Source organism: Megalobrama amblycephala, linkage group LG10 (assembly GCF_018812025.1).
Source record: "Megalobrama amblycephala isolate DHTTF-2021 linkage group LG10, ASM1881202v1, whole genome shotgun sequence".
Taxonomy (NCBI): domain Eukaryota; kingdom Metazoa; phylum Chordata; class Actinopteri; order Cypriniformes; family Xenocyprididae; genus Megalobrama; species Megalobrama amblycephala.
Window position 1 is genome coordinate 33360455 of NC_063053.1, and position 12133 is coordinate 33372587.

The window sequence follows — 12133 nt, forward strand, 5'->3', positions numbered from 1 at the left end:
CATTTGATAGTTTATAATGCTAGTTCACTGCCCTGCTTAAATATTTGAAATGGTGTCATTTGTGTCACTCTAAGAGATATTTGCATATGGATGTAATTCTCATTCTGAATTAAAAGTATTATTTGCATAGTAATCACTGTCTCTTTCCATCTTCTTGCAGTATGTACCGCTTGCGGGCACTGACGGCTGCCACCGTCGGGATGGTGCAGTTGTCAAGAAGGCATCATACTGGTGCCTTCCGTTCCCATCAGCGGCGTAGACTGATGTTGGCCGCCCTGGCAGGTGTGACGGGCATCTCAGCCAGCGCTGGACTATTGTGGACAAGGTATGGACCACTGTGGACACCCATCTCACACATACTGTAATGTTGGGATACAAGAAAATTTGGCCGATATATAAAGCCCATAAATAATGGATTATCACTTCAAAAAGGAAAATACAGCTAAAGATACAGTTAAATGCCCCTTTTTACAAGATATAATGGCTCTTTTCCACTGCATGGTACATTTTGGTATGGCTCGATACGGCTCACTTTTTGGCGCTTTTGCACTGAATGGAGGGCTCGGTATGGAACGGTACGGCTCACTTAAATAATACCACCTCGGTTGAGGTTCCAAGCGAGCTGTACTGACACTAAATGTGATGTGTAAACACTGCAGATCACTGATTGGTCAGAGAGAATCGTCGCTACCACCAGCTGTCATTGGATTTGAAACACGAGACACCAAACCCACTAGATTTTAATAGTTAGTAACAGCCTAAATCTAATTAGGCACTGACTAGCACCTAACTTAGTTTAAGTTCACTTGTGCATTCATGTCATTTTGTGCAAATAATAGTTGTAATATTATGTTTGTTGTATAATTATCTGATTAATCTCATATAGGGTGTGTACCGGCGCTTATTCAGAAATTTGAAACAGTAATATTAATTTAAGATGTTTCTTTTTCAAAAACATTGATGCAATTTTATTAATAACTAGCACTTTTATTTTTCTCATAATATTTTTATCAACAATATTGTTTTAATAAAATCATTTCATTATTGTCCGTGGAGGCTTTTCTATTATTTCTCCATGGCACATGCATTTTAGATTCTTTATATGTAAGTAATGTTTTCCAATGTCCGTTTGCATTATTTAGGCATTGTTTTATTTATTTGTAAGGCAATAGATTTTTTTTATTTTTTATAAAGTTTGCTATAGGAGTGTAAAATAAATTTTTCTTATATAAATCTCATTTGTTTAAAAGATCTCCGAAAAACAAGCGAATCTCAACATAACACTGACTGTTACGTAACAGTCGGGGTGTACGCCCCCAATATTTGCATATGCCAGCCCATGTTCCCAACATTATGAAAGGCAATAGACACGGGTAGCCAGTAACGTCTGCATGTGCAGAGCTGAATCATCAGACTAGGTAAGCAAGCAAAGACAATAGCAAAAAATGGCAGATGGAGCAATAATAACTGACATGATCCATGATTACATGATATTTTTAGTGATATTTGTAAATTGTCTTTTTAAATGTTTCGTTAGCATGTTGCTAATGTACTGTTAAATGTGGTTAAAGTTACCATCGTTTATTACCGTATTCACAGAGACAAGAGAGCCGTCGCTATTTTCATTTTTAAACACTTGCAGTCTGTATAATGCATAAACACAACTTCATTCTTTATAAATCTATCCAACAGTGTAGCATTAGCCGTTAGCCATGGAGCATAGCCTCAAACTCATTCAGAATCAATGTAAACATCAAAATAAACACTGTACTTACGCGATTAGACATGCTGCATGACAAACACTTTGTAAAGATCCATTTTGAGGGTTATATTAGCTGTGTGAACTTTTTTTATGTTGTTTAAGGCAAGCGCAAGCTCTTGGGGCGTGGAGCACGAGAATTAAAGGGCCACACACCCTGAATCGGCTCATTTATAATTATGCCCCAAAATAGGCAGTTAAAAAAATGAATTTAAAAAAAATCTATGGGGTATTTTGAGCTGAAACTTCACAGACACATTCAGGGGACACCTTAGACTTATATTACATCTTGTAAAAAAAAAGTTCTAGGGCACCTTTAAAATGTATACTAGTTCAAACTAGGCTACAGTACTGTATATGTTTGATTTATGGTGAAGTGCTTGGGACATGGCTTTTAACAATGAGACTTTTGTTTTTGTAATCAGGCTTTCAAAAACGAATATAAAAATTTAGAATTAGATTTTGATTTATTGGCCAGTATATCGATTATCGGCTTTCAAATGTAAAGAATTATCGTATCGGCCAAAATTTTAATATTAGTGCATCCCTACTGATATGGTGTGTTACAAGTCAAATACAGCATTGTAATGTGTAAAGCCTGGGGTATTCTTCATTTACAGTGTTCCACTCCTTTCAGCCTTTCAGAGTATACTCCTATAACCGTGAACCTGGGCTGCGTTCCACTCCAGTTTTAGACACGCAAATGAAAATCAGCATGAATTAAAGAGTTAGTTCACCCAAAAATGAAATTTATTGTGAAATCATTAATTACTCACCCTCATGTCATTAATTATTCACACTCACCCAAATCCTGTAAGACCTTCATTCATCTTTGGAACACAAATTAAGATATTTTTGATGAAGTTTGAGAGGTTTCTGATCTCCATATACACAGCAATGTCATTCCAAATTTCAAGTCCCAGAAAGATTGTAAAGACATCGTTAAAATAGTCCATGTGACTTCATTGGTTCAACCTTAATGTTATAAAGCGACTAGAATACTTTTTGTGCGCAAAACAAAAATAACAACTTTTATTCACCAATTTCTACAATACATGGACTATTTTAACTCCCTGAGGTCTGAAAACATGCCGGCGTGTTTTCAGGGGTTTTTTTTCACATTGCAGCAAAACTTAAAATACTCTGTCATTTTTTGTCATAGAGACATAAGTAATATATCAATTGAAACTATAGAATATCTTCTTTTATTTGTATACACTCAGAGTAAAAACAAAATGTTGTGGTTTTTGCAAAATAAAGAAAACTAAAATGATGTATGATCTGTCCTCTCCCTCTGAACAAAGTTTAATCTGATAGTTCTCAGAAAATTAACTATAACTTAGTGAATACTAATCACAAAAAAAATAGACTTAGGTCTAAAGACACGTTGAAATGTCAGCTTTTAAATCATGTAAGTCATATCGAAAACAAAAATTCTGTGTTTATGTAATCTGTATGAAAAGAGACACATGTCAGAAATCCGTGATTCAGCTCATTATCTGCTAATGCGGCCACGCCCACGGAGCCAGCACTATTCAGAGGCAAATTATGAGTCAATACAGGCATACATCGTCTCAATCGTGTATTTATTGTCTTGAAAAGTGTTTATCTGGATGTAAAAGCCTGTATGTTAGCGACCTCTGGAAGACATGCAGTTAGTTCCTGATATGTCCTCTTCTTCTTTAGAATAATTTGTGTACTAAATGTGCACAGAGAGCACCCTCCGGCTGCAAGTATGAATTGAAAACACCATTCCTGAAATGTCCTCTTCTTCTTTAGAATAATTTGTGGACTAAAGGTGTACAGAGTGCCCTCCGGCTGCAAGTATGAATTGAAAACACCAGCACTCGTAGTGATAACAATGAATATAGAATAAATATAACTCTTCTGTATAGAAAATTGACATAAACATATGAGAATCCATCAATATTTCTCCAAATGTGAATGCTTTTAAACTAAAAACCTATATTCAGACTCTTTGCATCACAGATATACATTATATTTTAAAGAATATAATAGAATACCATTATTTTAAATTGAGCTGAGACATGATTACAGAGGTTCTTTTCACAGCCTACCTGACTGAAAGGCCTCATTAATATGCAGCACCATTAGAGGTTCTTTATGCGATTTCTTTTGTCTTCTCAGGTGTAAATGACCCATTATTCATGAAGATTCACGCCTCCACGCATACTGTGTTTCTTGACAAAAAGTGTCTTACAAAAACTAAATCAATATATTGTTTTATATGAACAATATATAACAATATATGATTTAATATATATTTTGGGCCTTATTTCAGTGACTTAAGTTTTTTGTTTTTTCAATAACCACGCATAAACGTTATTCCTTCAAAAACACAAACATGTGCATACATGTTCCTCACATATTATGGTAGCCTAGTTTGTGCTGAATACAGTGTAATGACACTTTTGTCATTAATATGTTTATGAACAACTGAAAAAAGCACAAATGTCAGGGCATGTCAACTTCTCCAGGCCCCAAATCAGCGTCAGACTCCAGAGGGTTAACAATGTCTTTACTACCTTTCTGGGTCTTGAAATTTGGAATGACATTGCTGTGTATAGGGAGATCAGAAACCTCTCGGATTTCATCAAAAACATCTTAATTTGTGTTCCAAAGATGAACGAAGTTCTTACTGGTTTGGAACGACACGAGGGTGAGTAATTGACTCTTCGCAAAGACCCGCCCCCCTTAGTTACTGTTGCTTTGTCCAGCAAGCCATGGCGCTGTTATGCCACATGCAGTGAAAAATACATTGCGGAGTAAAGAGGACACTGACAACACGTCGACAGACAAGACAGAGCAGGTTACTATGATATTAAACAATGTCCCAGCTTTCAAATTGTGTTTTTTTTTTTTTTTTTTTTTTTTTTTTGAAATTCGAACAATAAAACACTTTTTGTGGCTCTTTAATGTGTCGTGACAGATCACTGTAGCGCCTCAGCTCAAGCGGCTCGTGAACCGATCATCTCTTCCTACTAGTTAATTTATAGCATCAAATAAACATGAATGAACATGAGAAGGAATGTTGTTTAAAAGATGGAAAGACGTAAATAAACTCCATTTTTCAAGTTCAAGTCCACCGAGGTTAATCTAACTCCTGACTGCTTTGTCGGACAGAATGGTAGATTCGGTGTTATGATTGGTTAGATCGCTTGTCAGTCAAACTCCCGGCGAAGGGTCAATTAATGACAGAAATTTAATTTTTGGTTGAACTAAAGAGAGTGCAGCAAATACAACCATAATGTATGAATACTTCACAATTTAAATGTACTATTTTTCACATTACTGTAATTAGGGTGGGAGATGTTGAATGTGCTAAAAAGTCATGCTCTAGAAAATAGTCTTCTTTTTTTCTTTTGATTTGGGGCTGAAAATGCGTAGGAATGCGTGAAATATTGGGCCTGTTTACACCTGGTCAGTTCATGCGTTTTTACTGACCGGATAGCCATCTCATTTGTTAAAACTGTTCCATTTACACTTGTGTCTCTGCAAAGCGAATATAAATACATTCTTCAATTCTTCAGTTCACATCAACGAAAGCAGCAGATATTTACTGCTCTTTATTTATCATCAGCTATTTTTTAAGATCAAAGACCACAATTGGAGAGAGAGCGGCAGTTTAGTATAAGAATTTTAATATTAGCCAATAATCTGTTATCAGCCATAACATAGCTTTATCAGTATAGGCCATAATATTAATATTTGGAACATCCACAGAAATCTGACTGTAAAATGTTCATTATTTAGTGAGATTCACCAGTTTTTGGGAAGTCTTCCTATGAATGGCTAATGTATAGCTATATTAAATTGGGATAGGAGAAAGTGTTGTAATATGAAAAAATGACACGTTTCATCTTTAACGCAAGTGTCCATATATAGAGCCCGTTTCTGCAGAGATTCATCTGCAGTCTGGGTGAAGGCCAGACCAGTGCAGCGTGTGTGTATGAATAGAGGAGCTGATATGTCAGCAAAATAGAGAAATGCATCTGGGACGTGATCTATAGAATGAAGGAGTTATGGGACAAGGTGGCATTTCAGTTCTCAGTCTGTGCAGTCATTTTCCCTGTGTCACATTATATTGAATTATTGAACACACCTTCAAACACATGTCCCATCAACACAACGGCAGGCCTTTTTTCAATTACTGCTTTGTGTCCTGAAGATATTGACCTCCTAGTCACTCTTCACTGACTTTTAGTATGAGGGGCACATCTAGAGTTACACACACAGACAGCTTGACAACATTGGTTCCCATGTGTAATGGTGAGTAAACTAGATTTTTTAATTTTTGATGAAAATATGAGAGGTGTTTGCCTAAGCAAAACTCAAAACCATGTTATGGTGTTGCTATGCAGTTGCTAGAGTGGTTTTTAGCACATTGCTGTGCTAGGGTATTCTGGGTTGGTGCTAGCTGGCCTAAGTCAAAAGTGCTTATCTAGATGGTTTGGGTTCATCCTTCAGTATAATCAATAATATTATTTTATATCATCTGCCAGATATTTTAACTGTAATTGCTTAAAAGGAATGGAAAGGACACATGACAAAAACTGCACAGTTTGCTAGATTAAAGGTCATCTAAGCGATGTCATGCGTTTTTAGGCCAAAACATTTTTTGTCACATACAGCGAACATCTCCTCACTATCCGCTAGCTGCCTGTCCCCTGAACACACTGTAAAAAAACGCGGTCTCTGTAGTCGCCACAAGCTCCGAAAACGGCAATAAAAACAAACTGGTGCAGCCTGGACCACGAAACATAATAAAACATGCTCCAGCCAATAACCGACAAGAATGATTTTAAATGCGCGTTCATGACTGTTTCAGGAAGCACAGAGGGAAGGGGGAGGAAGAGGAGGAGGGAGGGTCTATCTAGCCTCTGTTTTTTTGTTTGACAACACTTCGAACGTCAACAGGAAGTTACTCCACCCAGGATCGCTTAGAGCACCTTTAAGGATTAAGCCTTAGATTAAGGCACAGTTTGTTAGATTAAATTAAAGGGGACATATCATGAAAATCTGACTTTTTCCATGTTTAAGTGCTATAATTGGGTCCCCTGTGCATCTACCAACCCAGAGCAGGAAACATGAAAAAGGACAACCCAGTAACTTTTTTTTTTTTTTTTGGGTAAGCCTTTCTGTGCAAGCATGTGAAAAACGAGCTGCTCATATTTCACTCCCCTTGTGACGTAGGAAGGGGATCTTATTTTAATACTACCACCCCTTAAAGGTGCAATATATACGAATTTTGCAGTAAAATACCCAAAAACCACTAAGCCATGGTTATATATTTTGTTCACTTGAGTACTTACAACATCCCAAATGTTTGCAACTATTTGTAAATCTTGAGAAATTTTAACCAAGGCTCCGGGACGTGTGAGGAGTCGCCTGTCAATGGCATCATACCTGCGTTAACTCTCGGTTTCCGGTTTTATTTTGTAGAAACCATGGAAACACCAAAGACACTTTAATATATTACATGTTTTAATAGACAAGGGAACAATTGTTTTGATATATTTATAGACAGAAAACTAATTATTGTTATATAGCATATAGCGCTATAACATCATTTTCAACACACTCAAATGTATCTAATATGATAAACAGAGCTGTGTTACCTCATACTCATGACCGGAAAAGCGGAAGCAGCGCTGGCGACTGTGTCATAATAAAAGTTCCGCTGCTCGTGAGGCGTGTTGCGCAATCGCTCCAGCGGCCTCGTTCAGCTCCCACAACACTCGCTCCTGCTCTGCTTCGTACTACAGTAACATTAATAATCGCATCCATGAACATGATTTCTGTCCGAGTCCTATCCCGATTATTTTCCACCGACTGTGAGGTGAAGACCACATGTCCCAAGATTCCGCGCTCAAACTTGGCGTCATCAAGCTACGCCTTTGTTTTGAATAGGCCTCTAGTGGACAGAAAACTTTACATATTGCACCTTTAATCTGCACATTTCCACCCACAGCACTGTCATTTTATTATATAGCAAAGAATTCTAACTGTTCTGTTGTTGGCTACACAGATGAGCACAGAACACTATTTAGAGTCTCGTTAGCTTGGATAGCCTGCAAGTTGACCCTGGCAAGCTCAATTGCTAAAAAAGGAGCGTTTCTGTCCAAGCGATATTTTGGAAAAAATATTAGACCATTCACAGCATTTGATAGCAATCATAAATGTTTTCATGGTGTGTATGGCTCTGTTTGGCAAACAGATATGCTGTATAGTGCGCGTCCATATGGGTTTTGCACAAAAGATTAACATGATGGCACATGTTAGTCGATGAGTTGAATCAGCTCCACAGCAGCTACATAAATTCATCCACTAGCCATTCAGAAATGTTTAGTTGCATTCTAAAAGTTGTAACTTTTTCCTGAGTCTCTCCGTAAGTGTGACTGATCTGCGTTCTCTCTCCTGACTGGCAGAGCATATGCGCAGGCGGGGTCTTCAGTCAAGCATGAGGAGCAGATGCAGGAGGAGGAGCCTCTGAATGATGTGGTGGAGGAGGCGGCGTCAGACAGCGCTCTTGAGTCGAGTAGCGGGGAGGAGGAAGATGAGGCGGGCTCAGAAGGGAAGAAAAAGAAACAGAGAATCGGCTTCCGTGACCGCAAGGTAATCAACGCACGTGCACATCATCTCGATCGCATCATGATGAGGTCAGAGTCATTCAGCTGATGATCCGTCTGGCTTCACCATGTGCAGATGAAACGTGGAGCCGTCACATTTAATCAACATGCAAATCCAGTCATAAAGTCAACCTGCATATATCTGAATTGGGTTTCATCTGAAATGCCGGCAGTGGGAATGGAACAGAGCGACAATAGCAGAGTTAATGAATTGCAGCTGACTTTAACTGTGGGGAAAATGTGATATTAAAGCAGCATCTGGGATAAGCAGGTGTGGGACTTACTGATTAAAGGGAAAGAATAAAAAGGATGAGAGAAATGGGGAAATAAATGAATTCTCAGTAGTTGATTTGTTTCCTTTAAAGGGGCACATAATAGAAAACAGACTTTTCTTAACAGAGTTTGATGTTCTAAGTGAACATAATAAATTTCACAACCAGTGTCAGTAGCTGTTATTGACAGTTCTCAATAAATATCAGCAGATATTTCTCTCACATGCACTCACATCCACACACACACACTTTATATATATATATATATATATATATATATATATATATATATATATATATATATATATATATATATATATATATATATATAATGAACAAAAAAAAAATATATATATGCAATATCATTTGAAAGCGTTCACACACTATAGATTAAAGTCCATCAGAGAACGTTGTGAATCCATTGATATCAATAGGGAACACGCAACTCTCTGTGGTCCAATTCTCTGTATTCCCACTTAATTTAAATGTAGAAATCCTGTTTCCACGGCCTAATAAACAAGCTCACACATTCTTTTCTGTAAAAGATCATTTAGAGCATTTTAGTGTAAAGTGAAGAGAAATGTTAATTGTAGTTTATTCTAAAATACACTTTTCAAATATTTATAAGTATTCAATATAAGTATTTTGAGAGTGTAATATAAGTATTTTGAGAGTGTAGTGACTTGATTATGCCGTTTTCGGTGTTTCATGGGAGTGGGCACAGCTTAAGAGCTCTTTTGGTGTGATTTGCTTGTTTCGACTCTCTGGTTGGTGGAATTTTCTGTACAGCATTATGGGTAATGTAGTTTTTCACCATGAATTCTGCTCTTAAACACGGTTATTTTAAAACTAAGTTGAAGTAATGCAGGTTAATGGCTTCAACAGAGGCAAATACTATTGATTTACAACCTCATAGCTCACAGTAGGGCTTTCTTTAAGTTATTGTTAAAAATCTATGTCCCTATGGAGAAAATGAATAGAGTTATTACTACTGGAACCTGACTTTTACACGCTATAGCAAACCATAATGTCCCAATGATCCAATCAGTTGCTGATAGACAAAATCAAGTCCCAACCTACATTTATTTTCTCATTCGAGTAGTCGTTTCACTTGGATGTACATCACAATAGGGAAGAAAAGATGATCACAACTTCCGTTTCATGCCGACTTTTATTCAAAAAGTGAAATGCAAAAAAAATCAAGTTTTTAATGTTGTTTATATGTCTATGTAGTGATTTTAATATGCTTTAAGACAAACCATGTGCAAATTCATAAGTCAGCTCCATTGCTGAGTATTTTATTTTTGAAACTGCAGTAAACCAAAAACTTTGGCCACCTCTGGAATGGATTAAACCATAGCTATTAGCCTACCTGATAACTTCAAGTAAATACGCTGGAAATTCACGCTCATTCAAGGATGTGTTAAGCTGTTAAACTGAATATACGAAGCGAAGCAAATATCCACAAGTCACTATAGCAACACTAGACTCTCCGAGCTGCCGTGAGCGAGTGGAGGCGGGGCTAATTTGCATATCCATTGATCCGTGTATATTAAATGAGGCAAGGTTGTAGAGTTACATTCAAGCTATTTTAAGGCATGAAGAATTTTTTTTTTTTTTTTTTTTAAATATGTCATTTTGGTGATCAAAGATGAGTTTTAAGGGATAAAATAATTGACTACAGGGGAACTTTTAAGGAATAGTTCACCAAAAAATTATGCAGAGAACCAGTAAGGTTTGTTCTTGCATATCACGCAAGCTTCCACAAGAACCAATTCGGTTAAATTTTGTGTGTCAGGCAGGTATGGTTGAGATTCCATTGACCATATTTTATGTGCACTATTTATGTGCGTTTATCAGTGTTTATATCGAATAAAATTCTAAATTAAGTATGTTCGTTATATAAAGTGATTGATTGTTTTATTTTTTTGAAGCATGAAAGTTTATTTTTTTTGTAACTGGACTGGAGGAGGTACATCTCTCAGGTTTCATTTTTGGATTGACAAAAGGCTTATAGGTTTTGAACTATATAAAGGTGAGTAAATGATGACAGAAAAATAGCAAAAAATAACAGTTCTTGGTACAAGAAAATTTGACTTCATAATTGGATATTACAATAGTGTAGAACATATTCCCTTAAACCAGAAGCTATACTGTAGGACAGAGAGGATCCCCCTCGAACAATCAGAATTGTCCAGTAGTGCCACAGATATTTGTGTTTGCTAAATGTTTTGTAGATATGCGTTTCTTTATTTTGATTGTGCTGTATGCTGTAAAGCAATATTTAGGGCCTGCTGAAGCTGGATCTATTCATCACCATAATTGGCTTTGTTTTTTTATACATCTTTGTAGATCATGGCTGTTCACTGATTGAATTTTTTTTTTTTTTTGGTGTATGTGTGTTTAAAAAAAGGAGAGAATTTGTCAGGATGATTTATTTTTGCTACTCTGTGTCCTAAAATAGCAAGACGCGCCAGCAGCAGTGGATCAGACATTTTTGTTTAGAACCTAATCATCATATTTTATTATAAGCAGAGGAAAAGGGAGAGAGTGTAGGTATTCTCCGAAATATGAATCCAGTATTAAAATAAACAGCATACATCAAACCAGCAGCACATTAAAAGTGAAGTTGATTTGCTGTAGGATGGTGGGGCTCAGCCTTTGATGGATGAGGCCATTCATCATGTAGCGGGGTACATTAAATGGCTGTCTCTTGTTTACACAAGCTCTGTCCTCCAGGCCACGTCTCTGACCAAGAGGCCTCATTCATGAAATGCAAACAAAACTAATTTCTGTGTAGATCTTTTGTGGACCAGGCGGTATAACCATATACACGTGCAACAGCAGAAATGGCTGAGCAGGGTTGTTGCAATAGTTACGCGTCATAACTAGGACAGTGCGATATGGACAAAAAAAAAAAATTACAATCGTGATTTCGATTTTAATCTTGATTTTGAAACAACATTTGCTTAAAAGTATACGTACTTGTTTTTATAATTTTTTTGGAAGCCGCTTTATTGACAATATTTTGCAGGCACCATATCTTTGCATAAATTATAAGTGATGGCATCAGTTATTTATTTATGCCTTTTTAAAGTCTTTTGTGTAGTTCGCAAATGGCTGTATTATTGATTTTTGTTCACCTGGTTCTGGTGCATTTATTTAAAGGTGCCCTAGAATTAAAAATTGAATTTACCTTGGCATAGTTAAATAACAAGAGTTCAGTACATGGAAATGACATACAGTGAGTCTCAAACACCATTGTTTCCTCCTTCTTATGTAAATCTCATTTGTTTAAAAGACCTCCGAAGAACAGGCGAATCTCAACATACTCACATGATCATGACATCAACTGACATGATCCATGATTACATGATATTTTTAGTGATATTTGTAAATTGTCTTTCTAAATGTTTTGTTAGCATGTTGCTAATGTACTGTTAAATGTGGTT

At 36.6% G+C, this 12133-nt stretch overlaps 1 protein-coding gene across 10 annotated transcripts in view; it reads left to right on the forward strand.

The window, feature by feature from the left end:
* The window catches only part of micu1 (mitochondrial calcium uptake 1), a 110538-nt gene that overhangs the window by 18065 nt on the left and 80340 nt on the right, over positions 1-12133 (forward strand). For 6 of the 10 annotated variants that reach the window (XM_048205817.1, XM_048205819.1, XM_048205820.1 and 3 more), the window contains exons 2-3: positions 161-325; positions 8206-8395. In XM_048205817.1, the coding sequence (XP_048061774.1) occupies positions 162-325; positions 8206-8395 (354 nt within the window). In that variant the 5' untranslated portion in view covers position 161. The remainder of the gene's footprint in view (positions 1-160; positions 326-8205; positions 8396-12133) is intronic. The other 4 variants (XM_048205818.1, XM_048205821.1, XM_048205823.1 and 1 more) reach the window with 1 other exon arrangement.